Source organism: Geotrypetes seraphini, chromosome 4 (assembly GCF_902459505.1).
Source record: "Geotrypetes seraphini chromosome 4, aGeoSer1.1, whole genome shotgun sequence".
NCBI classification, from domain to species: Eukaryota; Metazoa; Chordata; class Amphibia; order Gymnophiona; family Dermophiidae; genus Geotrypetes; species Geotrypetes seraphini.
Genome location: NC_047087.1, coordinates 283,999,567 through 284,023,458, shown reverse-complemented (window position 1 = coordinate 284,023,458; position 23,892 = coordinate 283,999,567). Strand labels below are relative to the sequence as shown.

The following is a 23,892-nucleotide window of genomic DNA, read 5'->3' as shown; positions in this document are numbered from 1 at the left end:
GTCTTCGGTGTCTTGGGCCTCAACATCTACCGAAATCGTGCCAGCCTTGCTCAACACTTAAGTCTCGTGCTTTTAAGCGTCGTTGTATCCTGTGGGAGCAGCTCTTCAGCATGGAGTCTTCAATGGAGCTCTCGACGTCGAAGGGTGCTTCGCCCTTGACCTCATCCTAAGCTCTTCCGGCTTCCACAGCTTCTACTCCGAGCCTCATCAAACCTGCCTTGTTTGTACCGGCTCTGTCTTCGACGCCTGCTGCGATGTCTTCCTCTGTCTCTTCAGGTCAGATAGGGCAGCAGCCCATTCCCACGGTGGTGCTTAAAGTGCCTAAGGCTTCTAAGTCCAAGCACTCTCACACTGCCTCGAGGGAACACGAGGCCCTTGCAAGTGGTCCCGTTGGAGACACGGATCCATCCTTGCCGGCTTCGTTCCAGACCTTGTTGGAGAAGCAGTTCATTCAGCTCTTTACTACCATGGGGCCGAAGCTTCTCTCACAAATCTAGCCTGGGCATACCGCGTCTCCCGCGAGGTCGAGCCGCCTCCTATGTCTCAGTCTCATGCACATTCTTTGCAGGGAGCAGAGTCTCTGCGAGTGTCTGGTTTGGCATCTGGGCACGGACAGCAAGGAGTAGATTCTTTGCCAGTGCCTCCGTTGGAACTCTCACACTCAAAGCAAGGAGCAGAGTCTTTGCGAGTGCATCAAGGTTCCTCTTCTCAGCCTCCACTGCTTCGTTCCACAGCCTCCAGCCCTATCCATTCTCTGAGGGCTTCGACTGGGGCACGTTCTCTTCGTTCCTCGAGGCCTGCTTTGAGGCACAGCTCACATCACAGATCGAGGCATTCTTCAAAGCATTCATCCAGGCATGCCTCGCCTCACCATAAGCAACCTTTTCTTCAGTTTTCTCCACCGCCTTCATCGACCCTTCTGCTTCCGGACCTCGAGGACCCGGCGGTTTCCATTTCTTCATCCAGGTCGCCTTCTTCGCTCGACCAAGCTGCCTCGACGTCTCGAGGCCAGGCTTTAGCAGATCAGCTGTCCTTTTCATCTTTCCTTCGTCATATGGCGGTTGACTTGGATATTCAATTAGATACTGGCTCGAAGTTCTCCAAGGAATATCTCGAGACCATGCATCTCCCTCAACCTTCATCCAGGCTGAATCTCTCAAGCTTCCTCTCCATAAGCTTTTGGATCAAACCTTTGTCTGCTGTCTGTTTTCAGTTAAACGATATAGCACTGGAGGTTATCAAGAATTTCTTGATAACCTCCAGTGCTATATCGTTTAACTGAAAACTGAAACAGCACCGAGTGATTTTGCTCACTGCGCTGCAGTGATCTTGCCCACACCAGAGGACAAATAGACATCTTTAAAGATAAGTGCAAGGTTTTGATATATTTATAATCAATTGTTTAAAATATATTTCATAAGAATAACTGAACGGAGTTTTTCTTAGACCAAGGATTTGTTTCCTATGGCAATTTTATAATTGCCATAGAAGTTCCCTGAGTTTTTCTCCTGGAACACTGAGGTCTTTTCTCCGTATACCTGCCCTACTGAAGTCTCTGGAAAGGGATATATTATATGAATGTTTGTTTAGTGGTTTTAGAATATTTTTGGACATTCAGCTTGGATGGAATTATTGTATGGTGACTCCTGTCATAATTAATAAAAGTTTATTATTGCTTGATGAAATTTGACTTTTTATTCTCATTGAAGTACCGAATAGAATTGTATCATATGATAATGCTACATGATTCTCTAATAAACAATTAATTTGAGACAAAATTGATTTCCAAAAGGCCATGATACAGGGACAATAGAATATTAAATGATCCAAAGTCCCTGCTTCCAGATTACAATACCAGCATCTATTAGACTTAGAGCTATCCAACTTTTGTAATCTAACCGGGGTCCAAAATGCTCTATGCAACAAAAAGAACAAAGTTTGTCTCATAGATACAGACACTGTACATCTCATTCTCCAAGACCAAATTCGTGGCCATTGAGATGCAGAAATTTGATGTTTAATCTCAGTGCTCCAAATGTCTCTAAGACCAGTCTTTGGTTTTTTATTTATATATCCAGATATCAATTTATACCACTGTGCGGCCTGGTGCCCCAAGAAATCCGCCTGAAAGCATAAGAACTCCAGACTATACTGATTATTAAGATTTTTCCATTCAGGGAACCCCTCCTGAATAGCCTGCTTCAGCTGCAACCATTTAAAACTTTGTGATTTGTTAAGACCATATTTATGTTGCAACTGTGAAAAATCAAGCAGTTTACCATTTAAAATAACATCATCTAAAATCTGTATACCTGCAATAATCCAATGCTTCCATACAATTTTAAATCCGCCAATTTGAATCTTGGAATTTAGCCATAAAGATTGATTTGTTGATTTATGTATTGGGTTAGGTGTTCAATTACTGACATAACGCAATGTTTTCCATGTATCCATCAATATTCTGTTCTCTTTATATATTCTAGGCATCTTTACACTGAGAACATGAGATAAATGTAAAGGAAACATGAGTCACCATTCCAAATACAACCAATCTGGGGTGTTTTCCATGAGCTCTGGGAGGACCCAATACATACCCTGGCGTAAAATATAGGCTTGATAATACCTATAGAAGTTTGGAAAATTTACCCCACCCTCTGCAATTGGCTTTTTTGTAAAAATACTACAGCCAAACAAATTTTGTAAGAATACCATTTAACTTTTTATAAAAGGACTTATTTTAAGTGTTTTTTTTTAAAATTGTTTCTATATTAATGAATCTAGACTGTGTCCACCGTAGTCACCCCACTGGTTTTGAAGGTTTGGTCAGGTGATTATGCATTTGAAACGCACTACCATATATTACTTGCCATATTTACTGCATGTGAGAACTGTGTCCCAATGATTTTTATCTTTGTTTTTTCTACATGACAGTGTTCTATGTACTGATGATATGGCATCTCTTTTAATTGTACACTGCTATGGGGGCCTATATTTAAATTAAAAAAAAAAATCAGCATAAAGATGGCGTTGAAAACTGTGAGAGGAGTTCAAGCACTACAGGAACAAATGATAAAAAGAGAGAAAGGCCCAGAGCAGAGCCTGAGACATAGCAGCTGATGATGGGATAGCAATAGAAAAGGATTCAGCAGAGAGCTATATTAAACATACTGTACAATGGGAATGATAGACCCAAGACAAAATGGTGTCTTCAGGCAAACGAACAGACAATCGTTTGGCCTTAGGAGCAGTAGAGAAGGAAAAAGAAGCAGATACAGTACTGAAAGTAAATATCATTAAATGTCTCAAAGAATAACATTGATCCAGTGAACAAAATGCAGAGAGGATCTCAGCGGTTTCCTCTGTTATTTACAGGCTAAGTTGGACATACCCACAGTTTCTATTTGCAGGAAATGCATCTTTCCTAAACCAGCACGTACACACCACTGCAGCATCTGCAACAGGTGAGAAAATGTAGGCTTTGTCTTTCTTTTCCCCCTAGGCAATACCAACTTACAGCACACAGACTTCCTTTCCAGTATATAACACTGGAGGCTAATGGTTTACTCTTATAAGTAACAGAAGACCTTTCTAATTGGCCATTTGTTTAACTTGAAATATGTCATCCATTTTTTCCTTGTAGGTGTATCCTGAAAATGGATCATCACTGCCGTATCCTTTCATAGATTTACTAGGGTGTGCATTATAGGGCATAGTCTTGAATCCCCATCAGCCAGATTCGCTGCTCCCTGTTTCCTTGTGCTGCTGTAGTAAAGAGAAAGTCAGTGGTCCCTCCAGCTGCCGATGCCAAGACTCGTCATCCACGCTCAGTTCTTTCAAGGTCTGAGCATGCGCGAGGAGTACACTTGTTGGTGTCTGTAGGCATACTGTTGACTTTATTGTTAATGCATCAGCCCGAGTAGGAGAATTTGGCTGGTAGAGTTTCTACTACCCTGCCAGCAAAGGTAATATTTTTTAACACATGGGATGGGGAGAGGGAGATGTTTAAGTGAGGCATAATGGAGTACAAGGAATCAACAAACAAAACAGTGTGGCTTGCCTGAATAATTTTGAAGGTCGATAAAGCTAATTTAACCCAAATTCTAGCAGAAATAGGCAGCCAGTGTTCAGATTTATCAAAGGAATTACTGTACATGCTCAAATTTAATGAGGTCATGATAAGAAGCTTTTACAGCTGAGGCTTTTATACTAATGTTTAAAGGTGTCTCTAAAATCTAAAATGTATATTGAGTAGAATAGCCAAACCTATGCTTTTTTCCCTTTTAAAAATTAATAAATGATTGTGAAAAACCTAAAGGAGTAGCCTGCATTATATAGGCAATCGCAGCATCTGTTAGCCATATTTCCATCTAGCAAAACAAATCTGGCTGATGAAACCTCCTAGATTTGGTGTGGCTTAGCGCGCGCACAAAATGGACGTGTGATCGCGGCGCTTCTCTCAACCTGGCAACGGTCGGCAAAAAAAAGTTTTCCCCTTTAAGCCGATTTCGGTGTAAAACAGCGAAAAGAAGAGCGGGAGCATGGCAAGCACCCGACAAAACAAAAATGAAACTGGTGGGTCGGCGAAAAGGCAGAAGCAGGATCAAATTACCCCGAGTAAGGTTCCGCTTCCTGCTGAAGAGTCGGATGTGCTGAGCAAAGCCGAAGTTATGGAGGAACTGAGACAAATTAAACAAATGCTTAAAGAGACTGTGAGTAATATGGCTGAAATGAAGGAAGAAATACTAATTATCCACAGACAAATGGAAATAAATAATAAAAGAACAACTGACTTAGAAGCTAAAATGGAGGTTTTAGAATGTGAAGGAAACAGATGTAAAAATGACAGTTTGGAACTGATTCAATTGAAAAATCAGCTGGAAGATTATGAAAACCGAGGAAGAAGAAAGAATATAAAACTTTTTGGAATGCAGGAAAATTTGGAAGGGAAAAATGCCATACAGTTTTTAGAAAATCTAATTCCTAAAATACTGCAATTGGATTTTAAACAGCCTTTAGAAATAGAAAGGGCGCACAGGATCCCATTAAAAAATATGGAAAATCAAGGCCATTAATATTTAAAATGTTAAGATACCAGCAAGCAATAGAAATTTTAAATGCTGCCAAGAAAGATAAAAATTTAAATTATAAAGGATCCAAAATATGGTTTTTGCCTGATTTTGCTAAAAACACAGCAAACAAAAGGAAGAAATTCCTTGACTTGAGACCTCAATTAAAGGAAAAAGGATATAAATATGGATTGTATTACCCAGCAAAAATGAGGGTATCTTCTGGGGATAAATCTTTGTATTTTGAAGATCCGGAAAAGCTAAAGACCTTTCTTTCAAAATCAGAACCTATGTCATTTTAACATAATGGATGTTGAAATGAACAGAAAATATCAAGTCTGGTTTTGATGGATATTGTGCAAAAAATTTAATGTAAAACTATGAGACTGGAGTACTGAAGAAAGAAGAATATGAAATAAAGAACAGGAAATAAAATGAACAAAGGAAAAATACAATAAAAAAATATAAAGAAGTAATAGACAAGAAAGATGGACTGGAAACTCACGAGACTAAACTTTAGACGAGTAAAGGTTGGATGGCTGGAGTAAAGAGTGATCAGAAAGAAATAAATAACTTGAATAATTAACAAAAGGAGAAAAGAGAAGAATGGACCAGATAATAATACAAATGGGTAAAAGAAGAAAGCAGAATGGATAAAATAAAGGAGATTAAATAAAATGACAAATGACAGTCAAGAGACTAAAGGGAAGAAGGATATAGATAAGAAAACAATATGAAAGATCAGTTAATTTAATAAATTAACAAACGAAAAGTAATGAATGAAAGGATAACAAAAAGAAGAATGTAGAATGGACTAATCATAGACAAAAATGATCTATGACATTTAGATGTAAGTAAAAGAAAGGAAATAAAAATGAAAAATATACAAGAAAGATACATAATATGAAATTATTGATAATTGAAGGAGATAACTAAAAGATTAATTGTAAAGTTTGATTTTGTAATATAGTTTCAAAAGGATTGGATTTTAATTGGAAAAGAAGAAAATGTATAAAAAAAAAATTTAATAATTATAAAATTAAAAATTTCATTTTTCAGAATGGAAAAAAAAAATGTTGATATATAAATAGATGATAAAAATTATAAAATTGTAATCAACTTTTAAAGAAGTATATGAAGATATGGATGTTTATTTTTAGATATTAAAAGGATGATAAAGGTTGCTGGATTAGAGTGTATGAGATATAGGAAAAATAACACTACTTTATTAAATATATGTTTATGATAGAATTATGTGGTATAAACTAAAATATTGGGGAAATATAATTTAAAGAATGGTAAGTAGATAAAGATACATTAGTGGAATGTTAGGAATTAAATATGGTTAAAGTTATCAAAGGTTAAATAACCGATAGAGAATATAATTATTTTAAAATGGGAAGGAAAAAAAAAAGATTTTATGTTTAGAAGAGAGATATACTAAGATACACTGTGGAAGATTAATGAGTTTATCTTAAGAAATGATAAAGGGGATATTAATTAATATTGGTTGCCTGGGGGAGAGGGGGATGTTGGGGTTGCTGTTCCAATGTGTGTCCTTAAGCAGTCATTATATTGGGGGGGGGGGAAGGGTGGGAAAAAGATGGGTTTTAAAGGTATTACTAGAATGATTAAGGAAAAGATCAATAAGGGGTTGGATACTTCAGGGGTAAAAATGTGTGTCATTGAGAAAAATTTATTAGATCTTAAATATGAAGGAAGGAAGAAGATTATGATGAGAAGTTTAAAATATATAATGTCTTTTAAGATATTTTCTATTAATGTCAATGGCCTGAATCATGTAATCAAAAGAAAAAAGGTATTAGCATTTTTAAAAAAGCAAAACGCGGATGTTTATTGTTTGCAGGAGACTCATCTGAATATAAAGGAATCACAGAAACTAAAGGGTGGGTGGGTGAAGGAATGTTTTTTGCTCCAGCAGCAGGTAAAAAAGCAGGGGTAGCAGTTCTTATAAATAAAAAATGTATGGCCAATTTTAAGATAGTAAATTCAGATCCACATGGAAGATGGATACATATTGATATAAGTATGGGAAATAATACCCTGACGTTGTTTAATATATATGCCCCTAATTCGAATCAATCAGAATTTTTTTAAAAGTTGCAGAGTATGTTGTTACCACTGGCTGCTTCTAATTTAGTGGTGGCTGGAGATTTTAATACTGTAATGGATCCATTATTGGATAAAAAACCAGGTAAAAGCATAAAATCTTTAGGTTTAGATAATTTGGCTCAATCATGTGATTTGAAGGATATATGGCGTATTCTTCATTTTAATGATCAGGAATTTTCATTTTGTTCACAGGTCCATAAATCATTTTCAAGAATAGATTATATTTTTATTTCATCACATAAGGTGCAACAAGTGATTAAAGCTTCCATAGATCCTATTATTATTTTGGATCATGCGGGAGTATGGATAGAATTACAATTAGATCAATTAGAGAATAGAAGACCTCTTTGGAGATTTGATAATGCATTGCTGGTGGATGACAAATTTTTGGAAAATTTTAAAACACAAATTAATGATTTCTTTCAAATGAATTTAGTGGAGGATACATCTATTGAAAATGTATGGGATGCATTTAAAGCAACTATGAGAGGTAATATTATATCATTCAGCTTTTGTTAGGAAACAGATTAAAATGCAGTATATAGAGTTAGAAAAAGAAATTAAAATATTAGAAACTAAATTGGTAAGTAAATGGGAACATGAGGTTTTGCAAGCTCTTTTGAAAGCAAAAGGTAAATATAATGAATTAACTTCAAAAATGATAAGAAGAGATTTGTTTTCCAAGCAAACAATGTATTATGGAAATTCTAATAAGGCGGGAAGATTATTAGCGAATTATCTTAAAGCAAAAAAAAGAAAAACTAATATTAATGGGATAAAAGATGATAATGGTATAATAACAAATCAAACAGATATAATTTTAAAACAATTTCTAAAATTTTATAAGGACCTGTATTCTTCCGAGCCTTATTTGGAGAGGCAAAAAGATGGTAAAAATTTTTTAGATTTAATTAATGGACCTAAGTTTCCTGATCATATAAAACGGAGTTTAGATGAACCTATTCCATTAAAAGAATTAGAAACAGCATTGAGATCTCTTAGAGTTGGATCCGCTCCAGGTGGTGATGGTTATACAGTAGAATTTTATAAAACATTTCAAAATGTCCTTTCCCATTTTTACTAAATTTATATCAAACACAACTTATAAAAAGTAATATTAAAGGTCTATGACTTAATCAACCCATAGACAATACCAATTCCTCTTTCATTCCATTGTCTAAATGCTCTAAATTTAAAATTCCTACATTAAAAGATATTGAACTCAGCATACGCAAAATTAATCTAAAGGGAACCCGTGACGAAGCTATACCACCATTCTATCTTAAAAAATACTTTACTTGTTTAGGTCCCTTCATTCTCTCATTAATACAAAACAGCTTTTTCACCGCATCACTTCCTCAGCTTTGGAAAAAATCCATAATTACTCCGATCATAAAAGATCATAAAATTTCGCCTGATGAAATCTCTAATTATCGACCTATAGCAAATATCCCTTTCATGGCTAAACTTGCAGAGAGTCTTGTTTTTGAACAAATATCAGACTTCGTGGAATCCACTAATGTTCTCCATCCTTACCAAACCGGGTTCAGAAAATTTCATAACACTGAATACACCATGATAGGTTTAATTAACAATATTCATTATTTCCTTGAACACCATAGATCTGTAGTTCTAATTTCTTTAGACCTAACCGCCGCTTTTGATACCATTGATCATAACCTGTTAATTAATCGACTAGAATCTATTGGAATCATAGATCAAGCTCTTGAATGGTTCACTTCCTTTTTGTCAAGCCGTTCTTCCTTTGTTAGATTTAACGATAGTACATCCAAGAGTTACTCATTAGATTATGGTATTCCACAAGGCTCAATACTATCTCCTCTTCTTTTCCAATATATTTCTTTCACCACTTTTAAACATAGCCCAATCTCTAGGTTTTACAGCTTTCGTCTATGCAGATGATATTCAGCTAATTCATCCATTGGATCCAGATAGTAATGACGACATCGCAGCAATTAACAATAAACTTGTAACAATAAAAAATTGGCTAAATACAAATAAACTATCATTAAATATTAATAAAACAAAATCGATGCTTTTCCCTTGGAAAAAAGATATAACATTAAGATCTCCAATCTCTATCAATAATACTGATTTAGAACAGGTCACTTCTTTAAAAATACTAGGAGTTTTGATAGATGATAAGCTCACATACCACAATTATATTAACAATATCGTTAAATCATGTTTTTATAAACTTCGATTGATTCGCTCTCTTGCAAAATTCTTACAACCAGAATCCATTAATATTCTCATTCATTCCCTAATAATGTCTAAAATAGATTACTGCAATTCCCTTCTTATAAACGTAACACAAAAAGAAAAAAGAAGGCTGCAACTTATACAAAATACCGCTGTGAAACTAATTTACAAAGCTAAAAAATATGATCATGTTACCCCACTGCTGATTAAATCCCATTGGCTTCCGATAAGCCATCGCATCACCTTTAAATTAATGCTTTTGGTGTTTAAAGCTTTAAACTTTAACGAACCCCAATTTATTAACAGATGGCTTATCCCATATAGTACAACACGATCACTTTGTTCATCTTCATTTAATCTTCTTTCCGTGCCTTCAATTAAAATGATAGGAACTAGAAGACACGACATGTTCTCTGTTATGGCCCCACAATCATGGAATCTTTTACCACAATACATTAGAGAACTAAAAGACCTAACACTGTTTAAAAAAACGTTAAAAACCTTTCTCTTTAAAGATGCGTATGGATCTTAGGACACTAAAATAAATCGATTATTTTTTAACCGTTACCTTTTTTTTTTTTTACAGCTATTATAACCCCCCTTCTTGTTCTTCCCTTTTTTGTTTTTTCTTCTCTTCTATCAAAAATTGTAACTATTCCCCCTCTTAACCACACATGTCTCGTATGTCTTACCCACAAAATTATTTTAAAATTATGCCTACATTCAGTTTGTTAAATGTGTTAAATTTTAACTAACAACAAATTTGTTTTTATGTCAACATTAACATTGTACTTGTTTAATTTATTAATATATGTTATTATTATTGTACATCGTCTAGTAATTTAAATAGGCGATTCATCAAGAATAAATAAACTTGAACTTGAACTTACCGGTAATAGTTTTGCCTAAGCCAAATAAAGATCCTACTTTGGTTTCGAACTACAGGCCTATGTCTTTAATAAATGTTGATAACAAACTTTTGGTGAAAATATTGGCTTTGAGATTAGCCAAAGCTCTCCCACATATTATAGACACGCATCAGACTGGTTTTATTGCTAAAAGGCACTCCTCTAATAACTCTAGATTATTGTTTCATATGTTAAATTTATCAAAAAAAATGGATGAACCGGCTTTTACAGTTTCATTGGATGCAGAAAAAGCATTTGATAGAGTAGAATGGAATTTTATGTATCAAGCTTTAGAATGGTTTGGTATAGGTTCTGGATTTATACAAATGGTAAAAACATTGTATAGCTTCCCGATTGCAAGATTAAGTATTAATAATATGATATCTGAAGGTTTTAAATTGCAAAGGGGAGTTAGACAAGGTTGTCCTTTATCTCCTTTGTTATTTGATGTTGTATTAGAACCCTTATTATTAGCAATACAGCAAGCAGGGGGGATACAGGGTATTCCATACTCTGATATGGAATATAAAGTTTTGGCATATGCGGATGATATTTTACTTTATTTGAGAAATCCACAGTCTACCTTCTATTAGAATTAATTGATATGTTTGGTAAATTTTCAGGTTATAAAATTAACTGGAGTAAGTCGGAAATTATAACTTTAAATGTTCATTGTGTAAAAGGACTATTTGAAGATTTTCCGTTCATATGGAAGGAAGAAGGATTTAAATATCTTGGCATTCAAGTTAAAAATACAATTGAAGATACTGTAAAAGAGATTGAAAAATTTGTATTAAAAAAAGTTACGGAGTTGTGTGAGCAATGGAACCCTTTACATATTTCTTGGTGGGGAAGAGTTCAAACTATTAAAATGATGATGTTGCCTGTAGTTTGTTACCAAATGAGTATGATACCTATTTATTTTCAGGGGTCCTTTTATAAAAAGCTTAATAGCATTTTAACGAAATTTCTTTGGCTTGGTAAAATACCTAGAATAGCTTTAGTAACTTTGCAAAAATCAATTAAGGAGGGAGGGGTAAATTTTCCAAATTTTTATAGGTACCATCAAGCCTATATTCTACGTCAGGGTATGCATTGGATCCTCCCAGAACTTATAAATAATGCACCAGATTGGTTGTATTTGGAATGGCGCCTTATGTTTCCCCTAAATTTAGTTCATCTTCCAAGTATTAACATGCCTAGAAGATACAGAGAAAATAAGATATTAATGGATACTTGGAAAACGTTGAGGTTTATTAGTAAATTAACACCTATCCCAATAAACAAGTCAACTAATCAGTCTCTATGGATAAACTCCAAGATCAAAATTGGCGGAGCTCAAATCCTTTGGAAGAACTGGATTATTGCAGGCATTCGATCTCTAAATTATGTTATTTCAGAAGGTAAACTGCTGGAATTTTCACAATTGCAACATAGATTTGGTCTTAGTAAAACACAAAGTTTTAAATGGTTGCAATTGAAGCAGGCCATTCAGGTTGGGTTCCCTGAATGGAAAACATTGAATAATCAATATAGTTTAGAGTTCTTATGTTTTCAAGCAGACTTCCTAGGGCATCAAGCCGCATTGTGGTATAAATTAATATCTGGATATATGAATAAAAAACCAAAAAATGGTCTAAGAGACATTTGGAGCATTGAGATTAAGCATCAAATTACTGCATCTCAATGGCCACTAATTTGGTCTTGGAGAATGAGATGTACAGTGTCAGCATCTATGAGACAAACTTGGTTCTTTTTTTTACATAGAGCTTTTTGGACCCCTACACGTTTGCAAAAATTAGATAGTGGGACGTTGGATCATTTACTGTATCATTGTCCCTACATTAAAAGTTTTTGGAATGCAATTTGGCCACAAATTAATAAATTGATGGAAAATCATGTAGCAATATCATATGATACAGTGTTATTTGGAATGATGATGAGAAAAAAAAGTCAAATTTCACCAGAAAATAACAAGATTTAATAGTCATGACAGGGGTTGCCATTCAGCATATAACCGATAACTGGAAGAATCATAGTAACCTTAATTATACATTTTGGTGGAATACAATTTGTCATATATTCAAAATGGAAAGAGCAATAGCAATACAAAGAGAGATATATCCTAAATTTATAAAAATATGGGGGCCATTGACAAAATATTGTAGTGAATGAATAGTAGGATTTATCTTCTTCTTTTCAATATCTTCTTTGTGACACACATGGAGGGGGGGTAGTGAAAATAATTTTTACACAACATGTTATAATATGATATACAATATGTAAGGGGTGATTGGAAAGTACTTGAAAGGTGGGGGGAGGGAGAGGGGATAAAAATATGTTTAGAATATTATGTATTAAATATAAAAGTGATATTGTGTATTCATTAGTTGTAATTCAATATTTTGTACACTTCATGTAAAATTTGAAAATGAATAAAGAATTATTAAAAAAAAAAAAAAGAAACCTCCTAGATTTTTTTTTTTTAAACATGTTACTTAGAGCATGATAGGGGTGTAGTGGAAGGGAGTAAAAATTGATAACGGCTCCAGTGAGGAGGTAGTACATAAAGCCTAGGGCTGTGAAAGCTTTTGAGCCCAGGTGGTACTTCTGAGGAGCTAGGTGAGGAGTTTGAGATATATATTGAGCTTGATATATATCTTGGTGAGAGTTCATTTTAAAATTGAAGCCATCTATCCCTATCTCCAGATACTATACTCTTAAAGATCCAGGATCACTCCTGTTGTTTCTTCATGGTGATCCCAAAGAAAAACTAACAACTAAATCATGAACTTCATCACACAATACCTATCCCTTCCACTAAGTAACATGTTTTTTTTTTTTTTTTTTTTAATCTAGTTGGTTTCATCAGCCAGATTTGTTTTGCTAGATGGAAATATGGTTAACAGATGCTGCGATTGCCTATATAATGCAGGCTACTTCTTTAGGAGGTAGAACATAAAGCCTAGGGCTGTGAAAGCTTTTGAGCCCAGGCGGTACTTCTAAGGAGCTAGGGATTATACATTAGAGGTGAGGAGTTTGAGATATATATTGAGCTTGATATATATCTTGGGTGAGAGTTTGATTGGTGATCCTCACAAGAACATTTATATATAAAAATTGAGTGCCATTTGGATAAATTCAATTTTAAAATGGCCATAATATTACAATTTATAATGTAATTGTTGAACACATATTTGGAGACAGTAACAGTCTATCTCTTGATTACCACTTCACTACTAAGAAAATGAACATAAAAATAAAAGGATTATTGACCTTTTAGATCAGGGGTGTCAAATGTTGGTCCTCGAGGGCCGCAATCCAGTCAGTTTTTCAGGATTTCCCCAATGAATATGCATGAGATCTATTAGCATACAATGAAAGCAGTGCATGCAAAATAGATATCATGCATATTCATTGGGGAAATCCTAAAAACCCGACTGGATTGCAACTCTCGAGGACTGACATTTGACACCCTTGTTTTAAATTGTCCTTAGCTGTTACTGGCATTTATGCAGTCAGCCACTCAGTTTCAAATTTTAATGTTCTTATGTTCATATACTCGAATATAAACTGAGATTTTTGGGCCTAAAAATGGCCCAAAATGGGGGGGGGTCTGTTTATATTCAAGTCTTCTCCCTTTGCAGCTACTAACCCCCAAAACCGGCAAACTTCAGCCCATACCCCCTCTGCTGACGCCAACCCCCTGAACCAGCAGACTTCAGTCCCTACCCCTGTCCATGTCCTTACCCCCATAAGCCAGCAGTTAGTGTTATTTCCTCACTTCCAAGCAAGAGTACCCCCTCCCTCTACCCAGCCACTCAGGCCTACCTTGACTTCCTGGGGGGTTGGCTATAGTGGAGGGGCAGGAGATAGAGTGGTAGGTCACCACAGAGAAGGCAAGGGGAGGAATGGTAGAATATAAACCCTTCAATTTATATTCGAGTTAACATTTTCCCCTAAAAAGGGGGGCAAAAATGGTATCTTGGTTTATGCTCAGATAGGTTTATATTCAAGTACAGTGTTTCCCCACGAATTCGCGGTTTGCGGACTCACTAATTCGTAGTATTCTCGACCGCCTCTTCCTGTACTAATGTCGGGCTACACCAATCAGGAGCTGCGTGTCAAAGCAGCTCCTGATTGGTGTAGCCTTACTTTAATAATAGGAAGAGGTGGTTGGAGCATACCGCGAGTGATTTTCTTCACTCGCCAGCGCTCCAGCTGCCCCCTCCTGCCATATTCGTGGTTTTTCAAAATTTGCGGGGGTTCCTGGAATGGAACCCACGCAAATATCGGGGGAGTACTGTATATATGGTAATTTTTGCTCAAAGGGGAGACATGTTTATGAAGGGAATATTTATTGTTTTGTTAGTTTTAAACCTTTTGGAAGCTACCACCTTGCAATGGAAATCCTAGCTTTTTATGCAGGGCTGTTAATGTGTCTTTAACTCCTTGAGATAGCCTGGTTGAACAACTGTGTGGGACACAACAACCATCGCTACTTCTTCTCCTTCTGCCTCTTCATGACCATGGGCTGCATTTACTGCAGCATCAGTAGTCGAGAGATGTTCCGTGAGGCTTACCTGGCCATTGAGGTGAGATCTAGAACCGATTTGTTTTGCATGGGAACAATTTAAGGCAGATACTTAGTCGTCACACAAGGGTTATAGTTAGATGTAGCTTATTGGTCCTTGTCAGTGTAGAGGCTAAAATTGCTGCTAAGGGTATTCTTCTGGTTTAACAGGAAGAGGAATGCTTGTGGGTTCAGATGCTTGAAGCTCATTTTTGAGCAGCTTGCATTTCACATAACACATTTCATAAGTATTGTTTAGTAGGTCCCAAACCTATCCTGGGGGCTCCCAAGCCAGTCAGGCTTTTAAGATCTCCACAAAGAATATTCATGAGAGAGATTTGCATGCACACCATCCACTGCATGCAAATCTCTCTTATGAATATTCTTTGTGGAGATCCTGTAAATCAGATTGGCTGAGGAGCCCCTAGAACAGGATTGGGAACCATTGATCTTGTTTAATCTGAAAGAAAAATCTAAAAACCTCATTAACATTCTGCAGTCACAGAAACTATGAATACCATGCCTTGCTCAGAGTTCTTGTGGGTGGAAATCATTTAGAACCAGTCTGGTATTCTGAGCGTATACTTAAATGACACAGTATTCTAGTTTGCTGGACATTAAAATCTTGTGGCCAGGATTGTAAGATAATATAAATGCCAAAAGCCTGGTTCCCTTAGTAGTCAAATAAATAGTTATGTGCTTAAAATTGTTAGCAAAACAACAAAGCACAATCGGCTTCCAAGAGTAGGTTTGTAGCCAAACTTTAATGAGGAACCCAACACAGGCTGTGTTTCGGTAGAATACCTGAATCAGGTGTCATCGGTCTCAGTAACACAGGGTAGAGTCCTCTGTTATTTCCGTGCCAGTGAGCAATAGTATCACACCAAAAAATGAGAGCAACATAGTCTGTCCATTCAAAATGTTGAAAAAACGCTGCCAAGGCTCAAGAGCCAGAAACAGAGCAGTTTCCTTGTTAACAGTAGTGAAAAAATTCTTAGCATATCCTAGTAGGTGAGGTGCTGCTGACTTCATAGATGGCTTCTTCTAGAGGAAATGATCTTCCACACCATGAGCTCTTTTGGTGGAAAATGCTGAAACTGATGCATGTATCAAGCTGTAAATATAAAATGCGCTGTGATGGGACTGACCAGAGGTCTAGCAACCTGTTTCCAACAGTGGTCAATTCAGGTCAGAAGTACTTGATGGGATCCCAAAGAATAAATGCATTCCTGGTTGCTCTTACCTAGGAATAAATAACATCTTTCCCAAGCCAATATATCTAATAGTTTATGGAATTTTCCTCCAAGAACTTGTCTAAACCATATTTAAGCCCTATTGTGATAAATCTTTTTTTTTTTTTAATTCTTTATTCCTTTTTAATTATTCAGCAAGTGTACAAGAAAAATCATACATAGGCTCAAAAACAACACTTGATAAATCCATCAAGATAATAACAATTGTATATATATATAAACCCATAACCCACCCTCCCTCCCAACACTATTCTTCTTAATTCATTTTACCCTCTCTCCAATTGTACAATCCCTCCCCCCCACCCCTTCTTAAATAATTTTTCTTCAAAAGAAAAAAATGGTGTTTATTCATTACAAAACAATGTTAATGGGTCCCATATTTTAATAAAACTTTTATATTTTCCATTTTGTACCGCTATTGAACGTTCCATTTTATATAAATGACATAGTGAATTCCACCAAAAATTAAAGTTAAGTCTGCTATGGTCTTTCCAATTGTTAGTAATATGTTGAATGGCAACTCCTGTCATAATCAATAAAATTGTGATAAATCTTAAGAACATCCTCTAGCAACAAATTCCACAGCTTAATACCATATTTCCCCATATATAGGCCGCGACCTATATATGGGTTTTGCAATCCAAACAGTGGGTGCTGCTTCCATATATGGTGCGGCCTATCTAACGACATCATAGATAAGCCGCCCCCATTAGTAGATCCCCCCGTACCTTTTAAAATAATGTAGCTCCCTCGCTGGCCTCTTGCAATGTCACGGCCGCAGTGCAGGGCAGGAGCGATCTTTTCAGCGTCCAGCCCGCCCCGCAGTGCTTCCTCAATGCCTGAGTCAGTGCAAGTCCCGTGAGAACTGACGCAGGCATTGAGGAAGCAGCGCAGGGCAGGCTGAATGCTGAAAAGATCGCTCCTGCCCTGCACTGCGGCCGCGACATTGTGTATTTGTGCAGCTCCAGCCCATTTAAGGAATGCTCCACAAGAGTATTGGGTTGCATGTCAGTGACCAAATTAACCTGGGGAGCAGCATAATGCATCTTGCATTATTCCTTTACTCTGGGAGTTGGTAACCCACAAAATAAAACCCAATAATGTATAAAATACAAATGACCCAACATGGGCTGTGTTTCAGCAAAATAAAAATGCCTTCCTCGGGTCTTATGGGGGTCCTTGGCTGAAACACAGCCCATGTTGGGTCATTTGTATTTTATACATTATTTGGTTTTTGATAGTTGATCCGTATGGGGCAGGAGCATAGGAAAATCATTCATGCTTCACCGCTAGACCACCAGGGCTTTAAAGGTAAGCTGTGGAGGGCTCCAGGAGGCGGGATGGGGGCCCTAAAGTTATTCACAATTTTTTTTATATTCACGGGGGAACTTTCCCCTAACCCATGCGAATATGAAGGGAGACCTGTACAGTGGTGCCTCGCATAACGGACGCCTCGCACAGCGAACGCTGCGCACAACGAACTTTATGTCTTGATCCGTACAACGAACTTCGTTTCACACAACGAAGTCGCCCGAGCTGCATCCTTCCGCGCAGGCACTGCGCTTAACTGCCCTCTCTCCGCCTGGTTCCCTCTTGCCCCCCGACTCCCCGACACGATCGGGGCAAAAAGGAGCCCAAGCCCTCTTGCCCCGCCGATTCCCCAACTCCCCACACAATATCGGGCCAGGAGGGAGCCCAAGTCCTCCTGGCCACGGCGACCCCCTAACCCCACCCTGCACTACATTACGGGCAGGAGGGATCCCAGGCCCTCCTGCCCTCGACGCAAACCCCCCCTCCCCCCAACGACCGCCCCCCCCCAAGAACCTCCGACCGCCCCCCCAGCCGACCCGCGACCCCCCTGGCCGACCCCCACGACACCCCCAACCCCCTTCCCCGTACCTTTCTGTAGTTGGCCGGACAGACGGGAGCCAAACCCGCCTGTCCGGCAGGCAGCCAACGACGGAATGAGGCCGGATTGGCCCATCCGTCCCAAAGCTCCGCCTACTGGTGGGGCCTAAGGCGCCTGGGCCAATCAGAATAGGCCCGGGAGCCTTAGGTCCCTCCTGGGGGCGGGGCCTGAGGCACATGGGCCCAACCCGACCATGTGCCTCAGGCCCTGCCCCCAGGAGGGACCTAAGGCTCCCGGGCCTATTCTGATTGGCCCAGGCGCCTTAGGCCCCACCAGTAGGCGGAGCTTTGGGACGGATGGGCCAATCCGGCCTCATTCCGTCGATGGCTGCCTGCCGGACAGGCGGGTTTGGCTCCCGTCTGTCCGGCCAACTACAGAAAGGTACGGGGAAGGGGGTTGGGGGTGTCGTGGGGGTCGGCCAGGGGGGTCGCGGGTCGGCTGGGGGGGCGGTCGGAGGTTCTTGGGGGGGGGGCGGTCGTTGGGGGGAGGGGGGGGTTGCGTCGAGGGCAGGAGGGCCTGGGATCCCTCCTGCCCGTAATGTAGTGCAGGGTGGGGTTAGGGGGTCGCCGTGGCCAGGAGGACTTGGGCTCCCTCCTGGCCCGATATTGTCGGGGAGTTGGGGAATCGGCGGGGCAAGAGGGCTTGGGTTCCCTTTTGCCCCGATCGTGTCGGGGAGTCGGGGGGGCAAGAGGGCTTGAGCTCCCTTTTGCCCCGATCGTGTCGGGGAGTGGGGGGGGCAAGAGGGCTTGAGCTCCCTCTTGCCCCGATCGTGTCGGGGAGTCGGGGGGGCAAGAGGGCTTGAGCTCCCTCTTGCCCCGATCGTGTCGGGGAGTCGGGGGGGCAAGAGGGCTTGAGCTTCCTCTTGCCCCGATCGTGTCGGGGAGGCGGGGGGGGCAAGAGGGCTTGAGCTCCCTCTTGCCCCGATCGTGTCGGGGAGTCGGGGGGGCAAGAGGGCTTGAGCTCCCTCTTGCCCCGATCGTGTCGGGGAGTCGGGGGGGGCAAGAGGGCTTGAGCTCCCTCTTGCCCCGATCGTGTCGGGGAGTCGGGGGGGCAAGAGGGCTTGAGCTCCCTCTTGCCCCGATCGTGTCGGGGGTGCCAGGGACCACACGGAGTCACCCACCGTACCACCCGATTCGGGTAAGCGCAGGTATCGGTGGGTGGCTTATTTGCGGGGGGGTGCCTTATTTTACATTTTTTTCTAAAAAGGGGGGGCTGTCTTATTTGATGGCCCTGCCTTATCATCGGGGAAACACGGTAGAAAAAAAAAAAAAATGAACATTTAAGTCCCAGTTTTTGCCGCTGAGACTCTGCCCTCTCACTGTAAAATTAGACTCTACTTAGTCTGTCTTTAAATTTAAAAAATGTGTGTTGTTTTAAAAAACAATTATGTTTTTAGATGTATCTAAATAAAAATAATAACCAAAAATTTATCTTTTTTTATGTCATCTTAGCATATTTTATGCTACAGAACGAATTATTTTTTTTAACATGTATTGTTATGGGAAAACGCGTTTCACACAACGAACGTTTCACATAACAAACTTGCTCCTGGAACGGATTAAGTTCGTTGTGTGAGGCACCACTGTATTTCCAAAAGCAAGTATAGAACTGTGCACATATGTTTTTTCTGACTCAATTCTGAAAGAGAAATATTTTCCTGTGAAAACTGAGGTAAACTTTACTACTAAAAAGTACCCATAAAGTTTATTTATGCATCTTTATATTTCATATAATCTAATAATTATTTGTAGCAAAATACAACAGTATCAAAATGCTAATAAAAACGATACAAATAGGGGCCATCGTATCCAAAGTAGTCATTAATGACTTGCTCCAACTATCCACCTTTGTTGTTGAAATTGGCATCCTCCACCTCCAAGTCAAAGAGCAACCATTTTTCAAAATAAAAGATCAAATTTTGCTACACCTATACCTCACTACTTATTACCTGATTGCATATCATGTTCAGCCCTTAAATTAAAATCCAACATGGTGATCTGACTGTGGAATACTCTCCACAACCATATCTTCCAACTCAAACTGCAAACTTATCTGAGAAATTGGAAAAAACAGATCTAAAATAGGCCCTGCTCAGTGAGCTGGACACTTCACTTAATGAAAAATCTCTAGAGCTGATCTGACTTTGAAGAATATTCAACCTTAGGAGAACCAACTTCCTTAGCATAGATACTAACGTTATCAATAATGAAGGACTCCAAGGGAACATGTAGGATAACTAAAAAAAATCTCTTCTAATCCTAACTAATAAATCGCACTATTGCTCCACTCATACCCCTCTATCCAACCTAAGTACCCCTGAAGGGGCACAAAACCATCTTCAATAAAAATATATAAAAACCTCTGCTACTTCTTCTGTCTTTCTGCTGTTGAAACATGAAAATTAGACCCAATGGATATATACTATTCCTAATCAGCACATATGCACTGAAAAGTCATGACAGTAATAAAACAGATGTCTTGCTGTCTTTCAGCAATTAGGCCTAAAATTATTTCCCTTTATTAGGTACTGATTGAACATTTGTATATAATAAATTACAAAATGCTTTTGCAGAGAGACTGGTGATACTTTATAAAGAGGGATTAGATATCCCTTTTGGGCCCCCCTATATCCCTGGATAGCACTTCATTCAGAAGGCATTCATTTAGATCTCCCTTTACCCTCCACTACTGATATACTCGACCCAATATTGTCTCGCCAAGGGGGGGGGGGGGTCTGCAGGGGGTCGCGGGTCGGTGGGGGGGCCGATCGGGGGGGCGGTCGTGGGGGGGTTGCGTCGAGGGTAGGAGGGCCTGGAATTCCTCCTGCCCGTATTTTAGTGGGGAGTGGGGGTTAGAGGGTGTCGCCGGGCCAGGAGGGCTTGGGCTCCCTCCTGGCTGGATCGTGTGGGGGGGAGAGGGGTTGGAGATGGCCGGGCCAGGAGGGCTTGGGCTCCCTCCTGGCCCCATCGGATCGGGGGGGGGGGGGACTAGGGGATCACGGGGCAAGAGGGCTTGGGCTCCCTCCTGCCTGGATCGTTGTAGGGGGGGATTCTGTAACCAGTGTTGTTTTGACGACACCGGATACAGAATCCAGCTTTTAGGCGGACTGGCTCCTCCTTCGCCTAAAAGCCCTTGTTTTGGATGTTTGAGGCTTAGGCTTTTTTTAGGTTGATTATATGGTGTATGTTTAGACGTAGTGGTGGTCTGGGCATTTAAACAGCTGAAAGTAGAGGCAGGCCATTATCAAAAAAACCTACTTTTGGACTTTTTTTTTGATAATGGACATTTTCTCTGCTTCTACTTTCAACGTTTAAGGCCTTAAGCCAAAAGGGGACTTAGACGTTTTTTTTGCTTATGCCCCTCTACGTATGTATAAATTAAACATGAAGAAATCATCCTCCCTCCCTTTAACTGGATGTGTATAAGAATTGAAAATTGTTATTTGACTTGGATTTTTCAAGTGTTGTTTATGAGACTATGTATGATTCTTTTTCTTGTACACTTGTTGAACGATTAAAAAGGAATAAAGAATTATAAAAAAAAAAAGAAAAGAAAATCTCAAGTCTGGTAGGAATGAGTAAACGCAATATCTTTAATTTTAAAGATGTTTTACAAAAGCATCTAATGGACCCCAAATTTCTTTAAATTTTCAGGGTTTGCCCTTTTGTTCTGCTAATATTTTCTCAAATTTATAGTATATGCATAGGGTCTCCCACCAGAATGGTAAATTTAATCTATCCCATTGTTTCCAATTTCTTCTTATTACTTGTAGAGCAACTCCAGTCATAATTAGGAGTTTATCCATATGCTTCTTAAGTGGGCTCTTAGTTGTAATTGAAGTTCCAAACAATATTATTCCGTAAGATAATGGTATGGGAACTTCAAGAATAAGAGTTATCTTACTCCAAATAGACTTCCAGAAAACTAATATTAAAGGGCATTGAAGCAAAAGATGTTCTAATGTTCCCACCTCCAATTGACAGTGCCAGCATTTATTGGATCTAGTATTATCTAATTTATGTAATCTCACCGGAGTCCCAAAAACTCTATACAGTAAGAAATATAAAGTTTGTTTCATAGACGCGCTAAATCGGTTAGCGTGCCTTAGTAAAAAAGGGGGATAGTGATAGCACCTGGGTACAAAGCTCACTGTTCCAGAGCACAGTTTGAACATCACAGTGCCTGAAGCAGGAAAAAGAAGTGAATACCCTTTAATGCATACCATTAAAATTTTTACTACACAAAATATTAGTTATAACACCTCAATGCAAAGAAAGCTACAGCTCTTAATGTATACCTTTTTCAGTACTGGGAATTTAACTTCTGGTCTGAGGTGGTGTGAAAACTAGCCTTACTGTCCATCAGTATGATATACCTGTGACGATTCTCACTCCTTGGTGAGAACTAGAATTAGAAGAAGGGCAGGGATAATGAAGTAAGAAGAGAAGGGGAGAATCGGGCACTCTGGGCTCAAGCTATCACTGCTTCTTTTACAGTAATAAAACATAAGAAATGCCTTCACCGGATCAGACCTTAGGTCCATCTAGACTGGCGACCTGCGCACGCGGAGGCTAAGCAAGGTGTACCCTGATGAATACCTTGTTTACCCGTATCCCTCAATGTGATTCGCAAGAAGGTGTGCATCCAACTTGCCCTTGAATCCCCGAATGGTGGTCTCCGTCACAACCTCCTCTGGGAGAGCATTCCAAGCGTCCACCACTCGCTGTGTGAAACAGAACTTCCTGACATTTGTCCTGGGCCTGTTGCCCCTCAGTTTCAGTCCATGACCTCTTGTCCGTGTCACATTTGACAATGCTAAACATATACAGTCAACTCCACTTAAGTGCAAGGCCTCCGGACTGCCATGTGCGCTTAAACGGAGTGTGCGCTTAATTGGAGTACCACTTTTTAGTCATGGAAATACACAGTACACTGTAGTCAAATGCAATAAAACTTTTATTCTGCAAAAACCACACTGAATACAATTTAACACGGTTCAGTTATAGAAACAGCACTGTTCCGTCTAATGCAATACACTGTAAACCTTTTTTTAAACCAACATTCTACTAAAATAATCAGTCATTGTTTTCTGCACACAGATTGCACGATTCAGGCTGTGTATCTGACTACTGATGCTGTAAAACTGTCCATAGTCGTGACATCTATTTATCCCCAGATAACGTGGCGTGTGTAGGGATTTCAACGCATTTGAGAAGGAAACAGTCTCTGCAGGTGTTTCATTAGTTGTGATGACCTCAGCAGTATCTCCGTCCTCATCAGACTCTTGGTTGTCTGCAGTGTCCTTTATGATATCGGAATTAATGCTGTCAGATGATGTGGTCACATCGTTGTCAACGGCGACATACAGCTCAAACTCTTGTGGCGAGAGTCCAACTGGGAGTTCAATGGATGAAGTATCAGCTTCAGTTGTCTCATCAGATACGTCAATGAAGCTTCCCCATTTTTGGTTGCCCCTCTGGCTCCCGTTGTTCTCTGTTGATCCTGCTTGCTAGTTTCATTTGTGCCCTGGGCCCCTGCATTGCGTCCTTAGATCCTTTTTCCAAAAATTCCCACTCAGTCCCGAGCCCACTTTTACAATGTCCTTGCCCCTCTGGCTCTCGTTGTTCTCTGTTGATCCTGCTTGCTAGTTTCATTTGTGCCCTGGGCCCCTGCATTGCGTCCTTAGATCCTTTTTCCAAAAATTCCCACTCAGTCCCGAGCCCACTTTTACAATGTCCTTGCCCCTCTGGCTCTCGTTGTTCTCTGTTGATCCTGCTTGCTAATTTCATTTGTGCCCTGGGCCCCTGCATTGCGTCCTTAGGTCCTT

General features: G+C 39.4%; 1 protein-coding gene across 2 annotated transcripts in view; it reads left to right on the top strand.

Annotated features, from left to right (window-relative positions):
* Positions 1-23,892, top strand: part of ZDHHC16 (zinc finger DHHC-type palmitoyltransferase 16) — a 52,730-nt gene that overhangs the window by 5,430 nt on the left and 23,408 nt on the right. For both annotated transcript variants that reach the window (XM_033941524.1, XM_033941525.1), the window contains exons 4-6: positions 3,373-3,461; positions 3,641-3,669; positions 14,792-14,925. In XM_033941524.1, coding sequence (XP_033797415.1) covers positions 3,373-3,461; positions 3,641-3,669; positions 14,792-14,925 — 252 coding nt within the window. The remainder of the gene's footprint in view (positions 1-3,372; positions 3,462-3,640; positions 3,670-14,791; positions 14,926-23,892) is intronic.